Genomic DNA, 22,070 nt, shown 5'->3' with positions numbered 1-22,070 from the left:
AGCACCCTTAGACTTTAAGTTGAGATGCCATCACACAGGAGAAATTATACTTTTCGTCTCTGGGAAAGCTTTCCAAATATCATCATTATTTAAAAAGTCATAATACGGGAGAGTTAATATTTGCAGACATCCAGTACAGGAGCTCAGAGCAGCAAACAGAAACCCGTCACTGTGTCCCTCTGCCCTTCACTTCTCATTGGTTTTGTACTTTTGATTTTCAGACAAGAGTTGAATAATAAAGCTTATAACCTTCCATTCTGTTATCCTCAATGCTCTCTTTACAATGGAGCATCAAAAGATATAAGATGTAAAATGCAGTGATGCAGTGATGCAGTGATCTGAATCCTAGACTTTCATTGCTGATGCCATCTGAGGTCTAGTTCTATGGGAAAAATAGGGCCTACCTCCAGCAGCAGCCTCATCGTCGTGGTGTAGAGATGCCAGTTATCCCTGTGCAGACTAGACGAGGACCACCCTTTGAGCAAAATATACAATTAATAAGGCCCTGATAGATCCCACTTCATCCTCACCGACTCTTTAATAAGCTCACTGTTGCATGGCAACAAATACAGCTCCTGTGGGTGGAGTGAGTGTAAGTTAATATTGCTCAGCAGGAAAGTATTTCCAGGAACTAATAACTAAATTGGTCCGGATCCAACCCCAGACCTGAAGGTGCTCAATATCTTGTGAGGGCTGATTCCTGACAGTCAGGTAAGAGCAGACATAACATTAACAGGATTTAAGGTTTGGAACGGCAAGAGAGATGAGGACTAACTCTCTGATTTTAGAGAAGGAAGAATGTGAAAATATGTGCGTCCCAGAATGCACTCTGTGCCAGAGGGAGCACGTTGGTGGTCTAGCTGTCAGTCCTCGTGTGTTAGTGTGTGTGACAGCTTCAGCTTTGAGCCGACTTCATTGTTTTCCCAGCAGCCTTTGGGACAGTAATGAGAGTTTTCTCACAGCCCTGCAACCCGTGACTCAGAGGGGAGGATGGAGGCGAGTGGAGGAGGAGGTGGTGGCTGCACACTGCGGCACCATCAACCTCCAAGCTGCCCTTTTTTTTGCGTTGTCATCATGACATCACTTCCTGCTGCTGTTGGCTGACAGCCCGGGGTTGGACGTGTATTCTGTGTTCTAGCAGCAGGAATGTTTGTGCTGTTTCTCGGGAGCTCACGGTGACCTGGAGTGTTTCCTCTGTGCAGACTGGGTGGAGCACCCCACCAGGAGATGCTGACATGCTGAAAGAATTCCAATTGTATTTTTACATCAACACCCAGTAGCCTCAGGCTCCATCAGCGACAATGTATCTAATTCCATTAGACAGCATTTATATTAGGCGGTGTTTTGCTTTGTGTCACATGGTATGGAGAGCTGCCTTTCCATCCCCGCCAGAGATACTTCCTGAGTAAACACCACATGTGGGCAACTACAAAACAAAATCCTTACTCAACCCAGAGATCAGCTGTTCTGAGGGAACTCTACAAACATGCCCGGTACTGAACTGAAAAAATGTCACAGAGATAAACTGTTATTATTAGCTCCGGGAAATTCATTTATAGGCAACCATCCTCCTTTGTAAAGCACCTGTCCAACCTGTTAAATTTAAGGTACACTCTCTCTTGCAGTAGATGTGAATGTCTCAATATGAAGCAGATGTTGTAAGGAAAAAGAGTGCATCAACAGTAAACAGTGTTAATCCGACTGTTGAAAGGACCATCAAAGATGTTCAAAATTTGGTGCTACTGGTCAGCAGGTGTCACTGGTTGTTACCATGGTAACATGGGTCTTAGAGCTGAGTTAGCCTGGGGGTAAGGTAATTTTTTGGGGCTTAAAATGAGTCAGTCTTTACTAACGGTCCAACTTGCATTAGACTAATCTATGAGCAATATTAAGACTGGCCTAACACCATAGACCAGTCTAAAACATCTCTGTGAAATCGGCCCCAGGCCAACGTCAGTTGTTACACTACATGTTTTATTCGTTGTTACACATCCTGCTTGTGGTTAGACTTTTTTCAGAGCATAGACTGTATATAAGAAGGTGACGTAACCTCTTGGTTTCAAAAGTGAAGCCAATGTGGAAGTGCCTTCAACCTGTACTCTGGCTTGCAGGGGGTGAAAAGAAGACTTGGTTTATTACCTCAGCAAACATTTTGCTAATTTGTTTATTGTCTCAATTGCTAGTTCTTCAATTTAGTTTTAATTAAGTTCTTTTTCAAGATTATTCTTCCATTCATAGTAGAGCAATAAAGCTGGGTATGTTTTAGGGCATGGCTGCCTGTGATTGAAAAATCGCTTCAACCGCGACCTGAAAAATACTTTTGTTGTACTTCAGCCTTTCAGTAAGTACTTATTCAAAATGTGTGCTCCCCCGGCTAAAGTAAGAATTCCCATTAATATCACATTTTTACAATTACAGTCACATAAAGTACAGTACACTTGCACCTTGCCAACCAAGCTAGTGGTAGCATTAGCTCATAACTTAGTGTTTGCTGACGTCTTGCCCCTCTCTTTCTCCCTCAATGTCCAGTTCTTAGTCTAGTGGTGGTTTAAGTACCTTTTGTAGCCTCTCAGGTAAAGAGATTTCTCTGCTGTCTGTGATAAAGCACACTCTCTTATAGATATTGCTGTTTGAGTCAGATGTTGTAAGCTGTGTTTTGTTGCGTAAGATGATGTGTGAGAGGTGTTGCATATCCAGCTTGAGGTTGGTATTGTTTTGGGGGGCTGACATGACTGTAAGTAAGCCACCAGCTGGCAGTAGCACTAGAAGGTTTCAGTGGTTGCTTGCAAAGGTTTTCTCTTAAAACACCATTTTGCACAGACACTGACGTAAGGCTTGTTGGCTGCAAAGTTTCCTGCTCGGTTGTTGCCTTGTTGGCTTCACTTTGATCTTTCAAAACTCAGCTTTCCTTTCTGCCCAGACAGCTTCTCCCCTGTTGTAGTTTCATCCCAGTTCACTCATTGAATGCCTTGAATATTGTATTACCTTTTGTTCCTGTTATACGTTTTTTTGTCTTTTTTAGCAGGTTTTATTGTGGTGTTGCAGAGAAATACCTCCAAAACCCCCTCCCCCTCACTGCCCTCACATTCTAGTTAACCTCAACCCTGTAGAGATTTTTCTTCCCCTTACCTTAGCTGACTAATACTAGCTGTTCAAGCTCTGCTACCATCTGCATGTCTGTGTGCTTCTCACAAACACCCACACCCACTAACAAGCGCTTAGCTCACTCCAAATGAATCTCCAGAGCTGGTTAACACGTTAAATCATGCATTAACATGGTGCTCGGAGTGCCGTCTCCACCATGGCTGTGTAACAGGAGCAGAGTGGCACTCCTTTCCACAGCTTATGGGGAGGAGAGGAACTCTCAGGGAGCGAGTTGGGGGGAGAAGGGAGGGGAGGATTAAGGCTAGGCGGGGTCTGATTGTGGTGTCTTTGTGTGGTTGTGGCGGCCTAAACTTGACCCCCGACTCTGTCTGACCGGTGAACAGTCACAGGTTTGACTCGGAGGTCAAACTGCCGTCTGTGGGAATCTGTTTCTGTCTGCTGAGCAGCCCTGGAATGACCAGGTCCCGGTTTAGGAATCACAGGGGACAGAATAAAATGGGATTTGGGATTATCCCCTCCTTTATACTCGCACAGACACACACCTGAAGGGCCTGCCATGTTTATCTCCTCCGTCCAGGCAGCTTGGTGTGCTGTCTTAGCTGTTGTAGTCTTGTGGGGTATTTACTGTTGTTTTTTAAATCACAGAAGCACCTCGGGATGTCACTTCCTGCTGTCGGGGGAACAGTTAATTGCGTTTACTGGCTTCCAGTGCTAACAGTTAGGGCTGGGCGATAATTCAAAGAATAGGATCATGATAAAATGTATTTATGATGATAAACTTTGGACCCTTTTTTACTAGTTATGGATCAATCTAACAGCCAATTACACAGAGGCTGAAAAACCCCCAAAAAAGTAAACACCAACTTCCTACCTCAAAGCATCATTGACATGAAGAAAGGGGATGTTCTCTGGAAAAGGGGGGAAAATTAGTGAAAGCCAAGGGCAAGAAATTGGCGAAAATGTGAACTCCTCCAACACTGCAAAAAAATATATATGGATGTTTATGGCGTCCGGGTTAGCAGCCTTCCTCGCTGGACATGCTGTGTTCTCCAAAGAGGGTCTGAGAACATTTTAAACTGAAATTGGTTCACAGTGTGTTTTTAAGTAGTTTTAAACACCAGATCTTTTTGTTTTGGGGGGTAGGAGCTCTTTGCAGATAATTTTGCTCCCTTAATAAACCATGTAAACATAAACATTCAAGATATTCTAAGACCAAAACAAGCTAAGCTAATGTTAGCGGCAGCTCAGCTTGCAGCACCTCCTGACATCCACTCTAGCTTAAAGAATTGGATATTTTTAACACAAAACTGCTTTACTCTGTAATTTTGATAGTTTAATTACTGTGTCCTTTTATTCTGGAGAGGAGGAGACCGCTGCAGATAATTAACCTTCTGTAAAAACCTTCAACTATTAAAAAATTTAATTTAACAGGCTGAGCACATAGATACAAGCTTCAGAGCAACTTTTTTTTAACATGAAACTGTGTTTATTTACCTGTTTTAATCATCTTTACTTTGAAAAAAATATTTCTGATAGACAACTTCAGCATATGCAAATTATCTATATTCTAAAGGCTATAAAGGTTTCCGTCATTATCAGGATGCTTCTTAAACTGGCGCCATAATCAAATATAAATAGCATCAATGATTGGCATAGAAAAATGTATTATGGTCACATTTTTTTTGCCCTATCGCCCAGCCCTTCTAAAAGTCATCATCATAAAGGCAATAACAACCACAGCGTCACCCATAAATCATCCATCAGTATGGAATCATGTGGAGCTACCTGATCCATCGCCTCTCTCTCTCACTCACTCACTCATAACCCAGCTTCACCTCCACCCAAAAACAAATCCAAATCATTTCCTTCCCTGTGGGCTCCAGACAATTTTTAGACCTCTTAGGTAACATTTTCATGCCTTGTTCCTCCCCCCATGTCTCCTCCACCCCTCTCACCCACCCTCCCTTTGTTTTTTTACCACATCCACTTCCAGGACAGGAAATTCTTCAAAGGATTCTTTGCAAAAGTAAGTTATTGCTTTGTGTGTCTGAGTGTGTCTCTTGATTATGAGCATTATTATTATTTTTCCTCCTCTCACATAACACTTCACCCTTTGATCACACCCCGAGGCTGGAAGAAACACACACACAGGCGTGTACACAGGAGGGGGGGGGGGTCTGTCTGGAGAGAGACAAACACAATGATGCATGTGTGTCTGAGCAGGTGGGGTGGTTTAGGTTGGGGTGGGGCACTTTTTTTGTGTTTTTGTGGTGTGTGTGTTTTTGTATTAACAGGCGTGCCTTCTCTCCCTTCAGCCCTTCTTCCATGAATCAAGAAAGGAACAATGAACAGTTTGTGTGAATGAACGCTTCCTTCTTTTGCACACACACAAATATTTTATTGTAATTGTTCTAACCAACGGGGGCCACCACTGTCGACTGCATCAGTGCACCAGTTCTCAAACCAACCTTCTTGTTTCTTTGATTCAAATTGGGTTTTACTGAATGACACAGCACTCAGAAAAACAACTCCCTGAACTGTGTCTTCTCTTTTGTCTCTTATCTGGTGCTTTCTCTTCATTCACAGGTGTGCTTTGTGCGTGTGTTGACTGGATTTTTATGAATAGGTACCAAGGAATGGTGCAAAGGGAACGCATGGAGAGACTTGAAAAGCTTCTTACTCGTACCTGTCCCTGTTGTGTTTCCTTTGCAGGCTGGGAAGAAGCCGGTGCGGGCTGTGTTGTGGGTGTCGGCAGATGGTCTACGTGTCGTAGATGACAAAACAAAGGTAATAAGTCCCTTCAGTCCTCGAGCACAGGCTCAGAAACACCTTGATCAAAATGAAAGAGCTGCAGAAGGAAGCACACGTGGCATTAGAGTAGGCAGAAGCTGCTGAGCTTGTAATGATATAGAAGCTGCTATACCTCTGGACTAGTGACCTCCAAAAGGCCCTCTTTGGAAATATGTTCTCAGTGCACCTGCAAGAGTAGACATTGGTAGACAGTAAAGGTAACATTGACACCTGCTGGAAAGCACTGGTACTGCAGCTTACATCTTCAATTGTCATTCAAAGTGTCTGACATCATTACAGAAAGCACCTTTTTGTGTCATCTGTCCTCGAGTAAGAGGGTAAAAATGAGATAAGAGAGCAGCAGCAGGTGCTGAACAGTCCTTGTGGAGCTGGAAGTAGTTCAGAAATATTTGAGCACTTCAGCCAGGCCTTCACATTGAAGTGCTGTTCACTACGCAATTATTCAGCCCACGTTCTGAATTGACTCCATTGAGTGTCACTTAACCCCGACGGTAGATTTTGTTATAATGATGTGAAAATGCGTTCTGCAGGACCTGATTCTTGACCAGACAATAGAGAAGGTGTCGTTCTGCGCTCCGGACCGGAACTTTGAGAGGGCGTTCTCTTACATCTGCAGGGATGGAACCACACGACGCTGGATCTGCCATTGTTTTATGGCCATTAAAGACTCGGTCAGTACTTATTCTAATAACACTAGACTATTTCCTTGATCTATATTATCTATATCTATATTCTTAGCATTACTAGATTGTATTACTAAATCTGCTCACTCTTATGCCTAAAATTTGCCAAGTTTTACTCCTTTAAAAGCCAATGATGTTTTACAATCTGAAGTGAATTATCTGGCATTTCTGGTGTTTTTATACCACATTGTATACCATGTTTATTATGTTTTTATACCATGTTTTAAATGGGATTCATGGTATTTTTCACAAGATTTATACTGGTTTCAATAACATGTTTTTGATGTCCTGTTTATTGTTGCAAAATCATTTATTTCAGTGCTATGCTAAAAGCTTTGTGTAAACGGTCAAGGAGACCTAAGGTCTGTGCCCTTTTGTGTTTCAGGGAGAGCGTCTCAGTCACGCTGTGGGTTGTGCATTCGCTGCCTGTCTGGAGAGAAAACAGAAGCGAGAGAAGGAGTGCGGGGTCACAGCAACCTTTGACGCCAACAGAACCACTTTCACCCGCGAGGGCTCGTTTCGTGTCACAACGGCAACTGAGGCAGCAGAGCGGGAGGAAGTTATGAGGCAGCTACAGGATGCTAAAAATGGTTTGTTGTCCTATCTTGAGAATGTTTCTCTCTGACTTTAAGTTGCTTAATTGCTTTAATGTTGCCCCTCTCTTACAGCAGAGACAGATGTAACCATTGCTGGGAACTCCATCGGTGTGACAAACTCCGCAGCACACCCGGCGGGAGGCTCTCCATCCCCCTCGTCCTCCCCTCCTCTCTCGGTGTCCACGCTGGGACCCCAGGCGATACCACGCAGACACGCACCTGCCGACGTGATTGCCAGGCAGGGCTCCTTCAGAGGCTTCCCGGCCCTCAGTCAGAAGACTTCTCCTTTCAAACGACAGCTGTCACTGCGAATGAACGAGCTGCCCTCCACCATGCAGCGCAAGTCTGACTTCCCCATCAAGAACACAGGTGAGTCTGGGATTTAGACCAACTGTCTGTGTTTGAAAGAATCCAGCCCAAAGATAAAAAGAAATTCAGAAACAAACTTTACTGCATGAAGACGTTCCCGGAGATAAAATCTGTTATGTCGTCTGACGCTGGTGTTTCCCCTCCAGTCCCCGAGGTGGAGGGAGAAAGTGACAGCATCAGTTCGCTGTGCACTCAGATCACCTCAGCTTTCAGTGGACCCCCAGAGGACCCCTTCTCTTCAGCACCGATGCCCAAACCAGCATCATCACCGCAGTCTCCTGTAGCACCAGGTAACACCAGCAAAACCACTTTTTAAACCCTAAATATGTAGCATGTGTAACTGGACATCTACACTGTGATGAACACAGTCAATGGGTTACGGTGATCTGGACAGCTGTGTGTAGAGTTAGGGGATTGATGGCATCCGTATTGTGGTGTTAAACACCAATTATATTATTAACCTGGGCCATATATTCACATGTTTGGGTTCCCAGTGCTAGCTAGACATTGCTAACTATGTAGCACAATACAAATCCAACTACTGGCAGATAATTAAAGCAACATTTTAAAGCTTTTTGTGGTTAAAATAACAAAAATCAGATCTTAACTGAATGGCATTATTGGATTTATTGTCAGTTTTGTACATGCCAGGCAAATCTGCCACAATCAGTAGCAGAATGAGAAGCCACACACTAACTTTGCTGCAGATGTCTGCCAAGAGTTATCTGTGGCCAGCTTCTCTGGCCAACAGTGTTATTCAGCGCCCACAGTGAGAGTTTCCTGGTCATTAAGCTCTGCAGGAAACAAATTGTGTTGCATTTTAAATTTGCAGTTAGAGACTAAGTGTCCGCTTATATGTTCCCATAACTACATTTGAAACGTGTTTATTTATGTGATTAACATTAGTTATGACTTATTAATTGCATGGAAATGTTGTGCATGTCTAACAAAAGGGCGGGTTTTGTCGCCTGACCCAAAAGCCTGCTATTACTAGCTTCTGTCTCTCGTCTGCTGTAGTGAACGGCACAGCTCCTGCCTTCTCTGTCACCGCTGCTGCGTCTGCTACTGTAACTGCTAACCCCCCAGTTCTGCCCCCCGCTCTGCCTGCACGAGACACTAACCCCTGGGCTAAGACCCCAGCAGGGGCCCCGGCCTCAGCACAGCCAGGTAAGCACTTCAGAGAGGCATGACTGACAAGTTTGCATGTCACAGGATGCACTGAGAGTGTAGTATTGAAATAAAACAGAAACGACGTGAACAGGAGCGAGGCTTGCGCTTTCCCTCTATTCCCATTTTTTTAAGTTATGCTAAGCTAACTGGATGCTGGTTGTAGCCTTATTATTTTCCAAATAAAGTTTCTAGTAATAGCTTTCTCATGTGCTGTGACTGGCTCGTTAACCCAATCATTAACTTTTCCTAATCCTAACAAAGTATGTGATTAAACAACACAGTTTTTTAGGTTGAGGCACCAAAGGTCCTTGATTAGTTTTAGGAAAATGTCGTGGTTTGGGTTAAAACAATAAGAAAAGAAACCTTGTATGTAACGAACACAGATGAGAGTGGTAACGATTGTCTCATTTAACTCTCTGCCTAAAATGTCAGACTATAAACTTACAACAACAATAGTTATGAACTGCAGTGATGAATCTCTCCTGTTAGTTTGTAATATGTCACTGATAAACTGTGTTTCACTTGCATATCAATTGTTTGTTTGGTGTGTATTACAGTCACTAACTTTGATGCCTTTCTGCCAACAGGAAGTAACTGGACAACCCCTACACCAGTGATAGTGGTGCCCCCATCATCCTCCCCTGTCATATCCTCCCACAAACGCACCCCATCAGAAGCAGACCGGTGGTTAGAAGAAGTCACCAAGTCTGTCAGAGCCCCACAAGCTAATCCAATCCTGGCAGCAGCGACGCCGCCCGCCCAGCACTTCGCTGCTCCTGTTGTGCCGATGCCCGTGGTTCCGCCTCCCACTGTTCCCCCGGTGGCCTTCATGCCCTCTCTGCCCTCTGCCGTGCCCATGCTGCCCCCTCGTCAGCCTGCATTCCACGCTCAGGCTCCGGCTTCCTACCCGATGCCGAACGGGCTGCCGTTCCCTCAGCCCAGCGTGCCTGTGGTCGGCATCACTCCCTCACAGATGGTGGCTAATGTGTTCGGCTCAGCCACGCAACCCCAACCCTTCCCGGTCCCAGTATCCACAACAACTCAGCATGATACCCAGGCTGTCGGCAACGTCAGCCCCTTTATCAAGCCCCCACAGCCTGTTGCAATGCACCCCGCTCCCCTCCAGCCCTCCAACGGCAGTGTGACCTTTAACGGGGCAGACAGCTGGGCTCCTCCATCCCAACTTGCCCCATCCTCCCCAGCCATCCAGCCGCCCCCACAGCAGCAGGAAGATGCCTTTGAGGCCCAGTGGGCAGCCTTGGAGAGCCGCTCCCGCCAGCGCACCACACCCTCCCCGACAAATCCCTTCTCCACTGAGCTCCACAAGACCTTTGAGATCCAGCTCTGAAGGCTGTGCTTGAGAAAGGACTGGACAATAATGAGGCTGTTAGTGTTGAGGGAGACGATGTGTGATTGACTTAAGAAGAGAGGGCAACAACTTCCTGTCTCTCTTAATGTCAGTTTCAGAGGACAAACTCAACAGGGCCGAAAAGAACGTGGAGAGCGTGGAGAGCAGGAGGTGAATCAGCAGGGAGCAGAACTCTGCACAGCAGTGAGGAAAAACAAACAAACAGGCTGCTGTTAACGAGGGTGCAGCTCCCCAGGCATTTCATTCGCTTTGTCTGTATAGTTTTGTTTGTGCTGTGGAGCGCCAAGGTTGTCTTTACCCTGTGGAATATCTGTGCCGAGCCACACCCAGCCCCCTGTCAGCACCCTCCCACCCACCCAGGTGTGTTTGCTCTTGTCCCCTGCCTGCCTTCGCTCACCCAGCTCCCCCTGTTGACAGAACGAGACTCCCTCACCTGGCAGAGGAACTGCAGCACTGAGAGAACTCAGCTTCCACATGAGAAGTTCTCATTAACTTACCAATCAGAGGAGTAGAGTGAGACAATGCCAAAATCTTTATTTTTATGCATTAAGTATATTTTAAATAGCTTTGGAATCTAACAGAAGAGTTGTAAGTAATCGTGCCAAAGGCACAGGCTAGCTACAATGAGACATGTTCCTGTATACAAGAAATGACCGTATATATTATACATAAAATATATATATATAAATATATATATCTATAAAGAATCTATACTGTACACACAGCTCACAGCAGTGCTAATTTTTAATGTGATGTAAAGAGATTTTGTGAAGGGACAGCTGCTTTACTTTTGTGTATTTTTTGTTTAATGTTTTATTTTTGAAGAAAAATCTCTTTATTTCCGTCTGTTGCATCCTGTGATTGGATGTGAAGCATCTCACTGTAAATAGGGTATCATTGCAGCAACAATCAATGCGGACCTGGTGGTGGTGCCCAACTGGTTGCCTCTCTTACCTAAGCTCAGTTTTTAATAGTTTAGTACACATCAGTACTTAACATTTTACTTTCTGTCTTCACTGTCATTCTTTTTTTGTGTGGTAACGATTTTGTTTTTGTTTTTTATTTAACACAGTAGGATGAGTCTTCTCCTGTTTCTCCACCTCTTATATTATTTTTTTAAGTAGTTGATTTCTAAATTTTTATTTTGCACAAGCACTAAACTAGATGATTTGACCTCACAGGTGACCTTGATCAACACAGGTTAGTCAGTTGAGATGCTGACACGGCCTGACCTCCGTCAGCCTTCTGTGGTTCTGACGGTCAACAGAAAACTACAGGGAGATTAAACGGTTTCATCTCTCACTGTCTGATTTCTCTCTGTCATGTTTTTATTTTTTTAAATCAAGCCTGTGAATATGATCTATTATCTGATCTATTTTTCCATTTTGTAATTATTTCATTACTTTATTCCACTTCTTTGGAGAAATATTGAAGCTAAAAGATTGAATAAATTGATGGTGGTAGAGGAAAATGTGTTCTTTGTTCTTGATTAAATACTGTCATGTTTTAAACGCAATTTATAGTTAAGTCTGCTAGTGAAGGTAGTAAAACAGGCACTATTCCCTGGGGAATAATCTTGAAAATGTCATTCTGTCATTTGGTCTCTAGAAAATAATCAGCAGCTATTTTAATGAATTTATCAAACAAAAAAGTGACACAATTCACTGAATCCAGCTTCACCAGTGTGAGAATCTGCTACGTTTTTATAGGATTATACATTGAACATTTTTGAATGTCAGTAAAAACATGCAATTTGAAGTTGTCGCCTTGAATTTTTATGGCCATTTGGTGACTAAATGTCTATAATTGATTTAATTTCATACACTATACTTTAATTGAGGAAATAACTGGACAAACTATGAAAATAATGGCTTGCAGCTCTGTAACACCTACATCTTATCATTCTTAACCTTTTAAAAGTATATAAAGGTAAAGAATCAATAGAAGCATCCAGGAAATGTAACAACTGAGCTGAAAATGTGGTGCAAGTGGTGTTTGTGTTGTAAGTCCATCCTTCCGGCAGGGGGCGCTGGCTGGAGAGCTGCGTCCCGGTGCAGCAGCGTCGTTATAAATGCGGCCCGGAAGACATGTTTCAGATTAGCATAAAAAAGCAAGCGTACATGTGTGTGAAACTGGCGTTGTGTTGGTTTAAAACGTAAAGGTAAGACTCAAATTTCACATATTAGCACAAAAAGGACACTGCGCTGCTTTAATGCTGTGTTACATGCAGTTCATCCGAAGGACGCCGGACTGTACAAGCCGAGAGCTAGCAAGTTAACCGGCTAGCTATAGTGGCTAGTCCGGCTAACGTTAGTTTAACTTTGCCTCAACAGGAAAAGTAACTAGAACAACGACAGGAAATAATGTTGCCTTTAAGACCAGCTTCAATTTCAGGGGAAAGGCAACCTGGTTTAGATTCCAATGCTGTTGTATAGCAGGAAAAATTGACGCTAGTAGTAGTTGTCCTGCTAACGCTAGCTGTTAAGTGATAGCTTGACGTTCAGTTCACTGCTCGAATGACAGCTTGTTGGTTCCGTTGCTGACATATGGAATCATATAAACCCTTCAGCTTAGCAATGTAACAGCTAAGCTTTCATCTGAACAAGTGCTGCTCAACATTAGCTTTGAATGAGCTTAGCGCTGGTGAAACGACCATAGACAAGATAGTTAAATTGATATCATGAACGGTGGCAGTTGTGGCACCCAATTATGTGACCCAATTAAATATGCCAGTCTTGCCAGAGCAACTTTAAAGCATACTCGAGTTATTTTGTTCGCTTTTCCAACAGTAGGTGCCTCCATGGTATTTAGAAAAGATCGTGCATGTTACCGGTTAAAAAACAGGAGCACATGAGACAGGTGGGGGTCACAGATGTTGATCGCTGTGAAAGCAGAACCTGTGGTGTATAATTATGCCCGTCTCTCTGCACAACACTAACACCTCACCTGTTAATATATGCTCTACCCTTTAGTGTCGTTTACTCTACTGTCGCATAATCTTACAGCTTTGTGTGGATCAAGATCTCAGCTAGCAAAATGTGTCTAAATTTAATAGATGCACTAAGTTTCTATTAAATTAATCATGTTAAAAATGTCTCAAGAACACAGCTTGTTGAAGTCCACTTCAGAGTCAAGGACGGTTTACACCTATTCATCTATTTAAAATATAGTAAATGTACCATTTTTAGGAATGGCTATCAAATATAGCTGATATACCTGTGAAGCTGGCTGTGGGTTTCCCTGTTTTTATGTTAACTTTCACGTGATGACTTGATAGGATTGTCTTATCAGTTCCATCGTACCACTCTGTATTTAAACAGTGCATTGCCCCAGTAACATGTTTTGAAGTTGGGATGTTGCCTTTTTTATTTCCAGAAGGATGCATTTCCTGTGCACAATAAAGAAACAGAGCCAGGTTTGCATGGCATCCCACTGACACAGGAAAGGTAAAGAAATCATTTCTTTTTTTAATTAACACTGGCTCAAATGTGAATATTGAGCTTCAATAACTTGTCTTGTGTGTTTTTGGCTCCAGGTTTGCACTTTTCAGCCAGCTGAACTTCACTACAAGTCGACATGTCTCATCGAGGGCCTTTAACTGCTGTCATTACAACAGTATTAGGGGCAACCTTCGGAGGCCTGCTCATATGGCGAGTCTACCGGACAAAAAGGAAGAGGCTGCCTTTCATCCAGAAGGTGGCTGACCCCGTGGAAGCTCCGTGTCCTGTGGAAAAGGAGTTTACTGATGTGAAGTATAAAGACCCAGAACCGCCACATGTTCCAGAGAAGGAGTTTAAGGCTGTGGAGTGTCAGACCTCACAGCTGCCCCCTCCTGTGCAGATACCGTCCTCTGCGCAGCTGCTGGGAGTGAAACCAGTGATGGTGAGCTCTGAGGAGGAATGGCAGCAGCTGTGGCCGCTGATGCAAAAGGAGCTGTCAGTCTTCCCCGTGCTGGGGCTTGACTGTGAATGGGTAAAGACGGAAGGCGTAAGAAATACCTCATGCATGTTCTTATGTATGAAGAGGAAAAATCCACCCTGATTGATTCAGCATTTTGGACCCTTTACTCTGCCCCTTTAGGAAACAGCCAACTAAGAATTGAGTTTATCTGTTAGAGTTCAGACAGTTAGTCGAGTATCAAAAGAAAATTTGGCGATAAATTCTGTCAGTCATGATTTTCAAAGCACAAATATCCAACATCTGGTTCCAGCTTCTCAGATGTGAAGATTTAAAACATTTCTTCTTTGTTTGTCGTCGTAAATATCTTTGTTTGTCTGGGAATGAGATAATTTGCACCTTTTTTCTTTTTCATATACAAAAGTAAATTTGATATCCTTAAGATTTGGATCAATGTGAAGATAAAACGAGCAGTTTAAAGATGTTACCTTGAGCTTTGAAAAAATGGGACTGGCATTTAAAACCATTTTCATATATGAGAAAATAGAGATTTATCAAGAATGAAATTGACGTGACCTAATATAAAAATGTCTAATTGGCTCTAGGAAACAGTCAGTTAGTCAAGACAAATATCAACATATCAATCTGTTATAAAAGCTATAGTCAGTTGCAGCAAAATCTGAGCGGATCCACCATCTAAATTTGAGAATCGCCATCAGTCGCCCCTTTTTTAAACAAATGCTTTTTATAGCCATACAGCAAAAAACAGTAATTTAAGAGGAAGTTGTACTAAAGCCTCATTGACAGACCAGAAAGCAATTCACCCAAAAGTAAATCACAATCGTCTGTGCAGAGAACAAATAATGAACTCCCAACATTTTCACACTAAACGTCTAATTTGACGATAAGCACGAGTGTAAGACTATCATCACAAGGCTGGAATTTTCCCTTCAAACATCCTCCTGAGATAATCCCTAACTGCTTGTGGTGTTATGTCTGACCTATCTGTTTCCTGTTGCAGGTGTCTATGAAAGGCCGGACGTCTGCAGTCTCCCTGTTACAGATGGCCTCATATTCAGGTCTGTGTGTCTTGGTGAGGCTGCTGGCGTTTCGCAGCGGCCAGCAGACGTTCCCCCTCAGCTTAATGGAAGTCCTCAGAGACCCACACATTCTGAAAGTCGGCGTCGGTTGTTATGAGGACGGAAAACGCCTGACGCGTGACTACGGTCTGTCGATGACATGTGCAGTTGACCTGCGATACATTGCTTTAAGACAGAGGTACAGTTTATGTCTGAGAGTCTTTTATCCTCTTATCTGTTAAAGGGGGGTATAATGCTAATTTCAAGCTTCATATTTCGTTCTGTGGTACCTGTGGAGTAGCTTAGTATAATTTATAGTCTCACTGGTGCTCTGTGCAGGCCTTCATACAGCCTCTGCCTGAAATGACTCAGTCAGCTCTGGCCCTTTAAGAAACCCCGCCCCTACAAGCCCGCTTTCTTCTGATTGGCCAGCTCCCCGAAGCCTGCTGAGGCTGCACTTTGTGATGTCATAAAGTGCAGCGTGCAGAAAAAACTGTGTGAAAGCTGGCATTCACAGCAGCCTGTAGGCTGAGCTGAGAAGCCTGGGGATTACTCCAACATACTTTTACCTACAGATTTGAGACTTCACTCACATTTAGTGTGGACATCCAACATGTCTTAAAATGTGAAAACAGCGTAATACCCCCTCTTTAAGCTTACTCACATTGTAATATGTTTGTGTTTACAAATCCTCCTCTTAAATTATGTCTCCATTTCAGGCAAACGACAGTGAGTAATGGTCTGAGTCTGAAGTCTCTGGCAGCAGATCTGTTGAATGTTTCTCTCGATAAATCTCTGGAGCTGCGCTGCAGTGACTGGGAGGCAGATCAACTGACCCTGGAGCAGGTGATTCATTGCATTACGGGTCCTCTTCACATTTATCATATTTCTCATTTTACACATCTGCTTCAGTGAACGAAATCTGCAGTTTAAGATATAAAATATCACAAGAAAGCTCAAGGGTACTCTCTTTCGCCCAAAAGTCTTTTTACGTCTGTGTGTCCGTATTTAAAGAGCATCTCAAACGAGCTCATTGTTAAAATGGGAGGATCTTTGGTTGCCCATGATGCAAGAAATCTAATGTACTTTCTCCACATATAGCGTTAGGTGAACATTTGAAGTGCTTCCACCGCTCAGATTGGCGTGAAACAATATTTACTCCTTCCATTAAAAAGTAAAACTAGTAAGAGAGGAAACTAAGACTGCCGACCGTTTACGTCTTCTTATAGCTTCTGTTACAGATGCTTGTTGAAAAAACCTAAAACACAATCTTAAGCCGCTTTCCCACTGGTCAAAAACCCACTAACACTCACCTTTTTTGCTTAGTGGGAAAGGCTACAATCTGCATTCAGACCCGGGTCATCATCGCCTCAACTCGGTTTGACGTGCTAATCTCCGCCCCCTTCCGGCGCATTGGTATGCTCCGTCTGTAACTTCTGCGACTCCTCGTCATCTCAGCTACAAATTCCGCCCGTCTCCGCCCGAGCAGCGCTTGTTTCAAATTTGCCAGCGCCAATTTGATAAACAGACTTAATGAGTAATGGATACAATAAAGACCTAACCGCCGCAACATCTTCACTGTTTACTAACCCTGTTTCGGGCGCGTTTGTGACGTCAGACGGTGACGAAGCAGAAAAGAGACCAACAGGAGTATACTTCACTGACAATGGGAACAGAGACAATCAGCATCTATAAGCGGGTCTTCCTGGGTCTGAAAAACCTGCATCAACGTGCTAATTTCAGTGGGAAAGGGTTAAATTTATCTGCAATGAAAAAGCATTTTGTATCTGATTGACTTCTTCGAGTGCATACAACTGACACACGCTGTACGCCTACTTCGTGTCTTGATACTGTTCCTGTTTCCTCTAAACTTTCATCATCCGTCTGCTCTTCACTAGATGACTTATGCTGCCAGAGACGCCCAAGTTTCCATCGCTCTCTTCCTCCGTCTCCTCGGCCTCCACTCTGAAGCCGGTCCCGCCTCTTCCAGCGGGTGCTCGTACTCTGAGTTGGCCGCCCGCTGCCAGGGCCTGGTGGACGTTCCCTTCAGGGGCCGAGGAGACGCAGACGACGGGAGCGCTGACGGAGAGAGGAAGCGGAGGATGCGGAAACCGGCCATTTATGAAAGCCCGGAGTCTGGAGATCAGCAAGTCCCAGACCCTCGAAAGAACAACAAGAGGAAACCACTGGGTGTGGGCTATTCTGTCAGGTGAGGAGGGACTGCACTGACGAAGCGTATAAACTATTTGTCACCACAGCTGGAAATGTATCTGCTTGTATGTTTTTTGTTGCCGTTTAAAAACGTTCCAAAGATACAAGACATGATTTTGAGACATTGTGGGCTTCAGAAAGCGATTTGAAATGCTACATGTCAGTTCCTTGTTCCGTCTTTCACCTGTAGGTGTTCTAAATGTTTTAGTTAAGGTTTTGTTACAGGATAATGCAAATCCTTATTGATGCAAATCCAGAATCAACCCCTCTCTGTGTTCCAGGAAGTCTCCTCTCTATGATAACTGCTTCCTCCACGCTCCAGACGGCCAGCCTCTGTGTACCTGCGACAAGAAGAAAGCCAAATGGTACCTAGATAAAGGAATAGGAGGTACACTGGATAACACCAACGTGTTAACATTAAAACACCATGTCAGTCTTTAAAGATATAATCTCGAAGATTTTCTTTTAAAAAAATGTCTGTTAAGTCTATCGCCAAATGAGGTAACACAGTGGTGATTGAGCCTATGGCCTGCTGGTGAAAGCCTTTGCATTTGCAGTATGACAGACTGGCTGTCTGTGGCGACTGTCGCGGGATAAATCAGAAGCGGCGCCCAGTTAGTGACACGTTTTCCATCAGCCAGCAGTGGTTGGTCTGCCAGAGAGGGTAGGCGGAGCTAAGCGGCATCTACTATGGCTGAACAAACAAAGAAAAGATGGATGACTACAGATACAACTTCAACAATAAGTGAAAATCCAAAGAAAAAGAAACTAACTCGACACTAATGGTGCTTTCACACCTGAGCTATTTGGTCCGTTTGAGCTTAACTCTGGTGCGTTCGGGGTGGTGTGAAAGGAAGCTGGAACTTTGGTGTGGGCCAAACAAACAAACTCTGGTTCCCCTGAAAACGAGGGTCTCGATCAAAAACCAATTATAGGAAGTGAACCAAACAGATGTGCATTGTGGGTTGTTAACGGGTGCTGACACTTACAGAGACAGCAAGATGAGTAAAGGACAGACGCGGGCTGACCAAACAATTTCACAGAGGTATTCAAACTGTTGTGAAACTCGAACTTTGGAACAATGTCTGTTCAAAGTTGAAAGAAAAATCGGAACAAAACATTAAACTCTGCCTGAAGTAAACAAGAGTGAGAGCACACTGTGATCGCAATTTTCCCACGTGAAAATTCTGACCAATCAGAGAGCAGTTTCCTTGTGCATCAAAACTTTTGGTCTGCTGGTTGAAGCTGCCGTGTGAACACAAACCGAACCGAGGCCGTGTGAACACAAACCGAACCGAGGCAAAATGCAATTTGGTGTTTGATTCGATCAAACAAGCGGACTTTAGGTGTGAAAGCAGCCTGAGATGAAGGCAACAAGTCTTAAAAGTGAAGCGACCGTCAGCGAGAACAATCAAGAGTTACAACCGTGACAAAGGGAGCCAACCGTGGACGTCTTAAATTGGGAAGCGTGCTCCCGCAATTCCCGTTTCTCACCATTAGGTGCCACCAAAGAGAACGAAACTGAGATCTTTGAGATTATATCTTTAAGCTACAACATGCAAAATATCTCCCTAATGCATTACTTTGGAGACTTCAGTGTCTTTACATCATTCAGCTGTGTAGACAAACTGGTGTTAAAATCCTTTTGTCTGCTGCATGTTGAGCTTCTTTGCAGCTCTTTCTGTCTTTCTTCTTTTACTTTAAGTCTAAAGTTTTAGCCCACAGCGCCTGATGCTAGTTAAATTGCATGTTGTAGCTATAAATACATTGTCAATTCATTGGTCGTGTTTTCATTCAGCTGTAGAGCAGCAGCACACTTTTGAAATATCGTAAAGTAGAAATTAAAATTAGGCGAGTTTCCATTATTGGCAGCACATAAACTAGGCTCATTGCAAACCTCATTTTGTCAGACGAGGTATAGTCTAAGCTGAAGAAGTGACGTATGCATCAACTCTTTTTTGACAAAGCTGCACCACATCAAGCGAGGGTGTTTTTGCACGACTGGAGAGGGTTTAGTTTTGTTATCTGCAGGGCCAAACAGACATCTAGTAAACAACAAAACTAAGACTTAAAGCAGTCAGAGGCACGTAGGCTGGATGATATCTGAAGCACAGGAAAGACAAAAAGTAGAGAGGGTCTGTTTTACTAGTAATTTTGTCTGCATTTATATCTCTGATACGATTGACATCATCTCTGTTTCTGACCCAGTGCTGCAGAGTGAGGATCCGTTCGTCGTGAGGCTGCTGTTCGAGCCGTCGGGACGTCCCGACTCCCAACAGGACTATTACCTCACTGCTAAAGAGAACCTCTGCGTGGTCTGTGGGAAAGCAGATTCATACATCAGGTTTGATATCTGATTACATCACAGTTAATCTGGAAGAGAGGTTCTTCTCTCAGAGCTGTCTGAATATGTAAATTCATTTATGAGACTTGATTTGATTTTAAGTTATTTTCATCGTTTAGTAATTTGTTCTGAATCAGAAATCAAAATGCAAAGATATCAGGTGATTTATAACCTGATATAAAAAGAAGGAAACCCTTTAAAACAATTTAAAAGTCGTGTCTCTAAAGATAAATACTTTTATGATGTGGTGACACTTAATTACACATTAGTTCTGATTTACTGATTTTCCTTCGGTCCCACAGGAAAAACATTGTGCCGCATGAGTACAGGCGGCATTTTCCCACTGAGATGAAGGACCACAACTCCCACGACATCCTGCTGCTCTGCACCAGCTGCCACGCCGCCTCCAACGTGCACGACAGCTTCCTGAAGCAGCAGCTGGTTGAAGAGTTCGCCGCCCCTCAGGGCTGCGAGGAGGGAGTCCGCACGCTGGAGGACTCGGACAGACGGCGGGTGCGTTCAGCGGCGCGAGCTCTGCTCACCGCCGGGGACGGACTGCCGGAGCAGCGACGAGACGAGCTGCAGACTTTGATCAAAAGCTTCCTCAGCGTGAACGAGGAGCAGGAGCTGACGGACGAGGCGCTGCAGCAGGCCGCCGGTTTGGAGACCAGGTAGGTTACTCTCAGAAAGATTTGTTTGAGTATAAATCTGTAAATTAAAAACAGCCGATTATTCTAAGTGTAAATATGAAATCATCCCACTGGAATAAATGAAGCATTTTCCCTCACCTGAATGAGATGTGATGTCCGGGCATTTCTGGCTCCTCCTCTCTCCTCTGAAGGATCTTCAACGAGGCGTACGTGCCTCACGGTCTGAAGGTGGTGCAGGCTCATGCTGAGCAGGGCCTGCCGGGCCTGATGGACCTGGAGCGCCGCTGGAGGCAGCACTTCCTCACCACCATGCAGCCCCGACACCTCCCTCCTCTCTGGTCCGTCGACCACAACCACAGCAAGTTCCTCCGCAAGTACGGAGAGGACCTGCCAATCAAACTCAACTGACGGTCTGTCCGTCCCCACGAGGACCAGAAGCTGCTACAGACTGAGGCAAGGAACTGAAATTTCTCGTCTGCTGGTCAAACTTCCACAGCCACTCCGTTTATTTTACAAGCCAAATTGCTTTTTTTAGTGAGCAGATGAATTATTGATGAACTAATACACCAGACTGAATCAGCATGTGGCGGCTATCAACGAGACCATGATGATCGTTTGTCTACAATGAATTCTGATGACATTCTAACAGTCTGATTTAAAATGTGACTTGCTTTGCAGAGAGAGGGTCATTTTAATATGAATTTAAATTATTTGACTCTCTGCCCTGCTTTTGTTTTCAGTCTATTGTCTGTTTTAAGTCAATAGATGAAAGATGAATTTTCCAGAAGTATCCTGAAATCAAACTTCAGTCAAAGATGAGTTTGCCTTCAAGGTGCCTTTGGGCTCCATCTCAGAGGTTTAGTTTGATTCTCGCAGGGGGGGATGAATGCTACCCACAGTGAAGTTGGCTCTTTCGGTTGATCATTTAATCTCCTGATGTTTACGTCCTGCTGCTGATTCTCCTGACGGCTGGGACTCCTCTATGGCTCATGTTTTAATGTGCCTCTTAATCCCCAAACCTGACTGGAGACTTGTCACAGCAGCAGGACGTGACCGCGTTTCAGTTTACAGCCGTTTCACTACGACGTCGTTTCACACAATCCAAACCGCACAGAGAAGAAGAGGTGCCAACTCTAATGTGATTTTTGAAAATTAGCTTAACACTAAACTCCTTTCCTTCCTCCCCTCCCTCTTTGCAAGGCAGACTTTTTAGAGTGTGATACATTTATTTACAACACAGCTGCTTTATTCCTGGATGTAAGCCCTGAAGCTGTTTGTTTTCCTAAATCATGAATGACACAAAATAATAAAGTAATGTTTGTATTAATGTGTGGCACGCTTTGTCGGTGAACACACATCTTCACACGCACACATTCATTGTTTCTTTTTTTATTTCTTACAAAATCACAGTTTAATAAATAGTCTGTAAAAATGAGTACAAAAGCGTTTGTTTCTTAACATTTCATATATGAATCACTCGTGACTTTCAGGTCAAAGGAGTCATCAGTTGGATTTTTTTTTTGTCAGGAATGACTTTTTTTACAATCTAGTTTTGCTGAATTAAGGCCTCTTGATTTTGGCATCAGAACAATCTGTCAGTCAAATGTTTTGTATCTGAATTAGTGTAGAGTTATGAGCTCCCCTGGTTTCACAGTTCAGTCAGAAAAAGAATAAATAAGAAAATACATTTACAAATAAATACCAAAATGGCTCAACATGCAGATGCTGACAAAACTAAGCACATTTCTAATGTTCAGTGTTTGACACTGCACACAAAACAATGGCA

General features: G+C 43.7%; 2 protein-coding genes across 5 annotated transcripts in view; both read left to right on the top strand.

Annotated features, from left to right (window-relative positions):
- Positions 1–11,762, top strand: part of numb (NUMB endocytic adaptor protein) — a 47,347-nt gene extending 35,585 nt beyond the window's left edge. The window contains exons 4-11 of one of the 4 annotated variants that reach the window (XM_069662026.1): positions 5,099–5,131; positions 5,818–5,892; positions 6,447–6,587; positions 6,985–7,189; positions 7,268–7,564; positions 7,711–7,854; positions 8,582–8,731; positions 9,322–11,762. In XM_069662026.1, coding sequence (XP_069518127.1) covers positions 5,099–5,131; positions 5,818–5,892; positions 6,447–6,587; positions 6,985–7,189; positions 7,268–7,564; positions 7,711–7,854; positions 8,582–8,731; positions 9,322–10,082 — 1,806 coding nt within the window. In that variant the 3' untranslated portion in view covers positions 10,083–11,762. The remainder of the gene's footprint in view (positions 1–5,098; positions 5,132–5,817; positions 5,893–6,446; positions 6,588–6,984; positions 7,190–7,267; positions 7,565–7,710; positions 7,855–8,581; positions 8,732–9,321) is intronic. The other 3 variants (XM_069662027.1, XM_069662028.1, XM_069662029.1) reach the window with 3 other exon arrangements.
- A 431-nt stretch (positions 11,763–12,193) lies between these two features.
- exd2 (exonuclease 3'-5' domain containing 2) lies at positions 12,194–21,713 on the top strand. Its single transcript, XM_069662520.1, has 10 exons — positions 12,194–12,264; positions 13,479–13,549; positions 13,639–14,075; positions 15,022–15,278; positions 15,799–15,925; positions 16,978–17,288; positions 17,572–17,678; positions 19,499–19,634; positions 19,937–20,305; positions 20,476–21,713. Exons 3-10 carry the CDS (start codon positions 13,680–13,682, stop codon positions 20,690–20,692), a joined length of 1,920 nt encoding a protein of 639 aa, XP_069518621.1. The 5' UTR covers positions 12,194–12,264; positions 13,479–13,549; positions 13,639–13,679; the 3' UTR covers positions 20,693–21,713.
- Positions 21,714–22,070: the final 357 nt, after the last annotated feature.

This window comes from Semicossyphus pulcher, unplaced genomic scaffold (genome assembly GCF_022749685.1).
Source record: "Semicossyphus pulcher isolate SPU_LCO1_2020_fin unplaced genomic scaffold, fSemPul1.0.p SCAF_14, whole genome shotgun sequence".
Lineage (NCBI taxonomy): Eukaryota > Metazoa > Chordata > Actinopteri > Labriformes > Labridae > Semicossyphus > Semicossyphus pulcher.
This window is presented reverse-complemented; position numbering and strand designations above follow the sequence as displayed.

What these genes read in the sequence shown, in the direction of transcription:
- exd2 (XM_069662520.1), top strand. Translation starts at nt 13,680, where the DNA reads ATGTCTCATCGAGGGCCTTTAACTGCTGTCATTACAACAGTATTAGGG. An exon ending in ATCAACTGACCCTGGAGCAG is followed by an intron (nt 15,926 to 16,977) that starts GTGATTCATTGC and finishes GCTCTTCACTAG; the next exon opens with ATGACTTATGCTGCCAGAGA. An exon ending in CCTAGATAAAGGAATAGGAG is followed by an intron (nt 17,679 to 19,498) that starts GTACACTGGATA and finishes TTTCTGACCCAG; the next exon opens with TGCTGCAGAGTGAGGATCCG.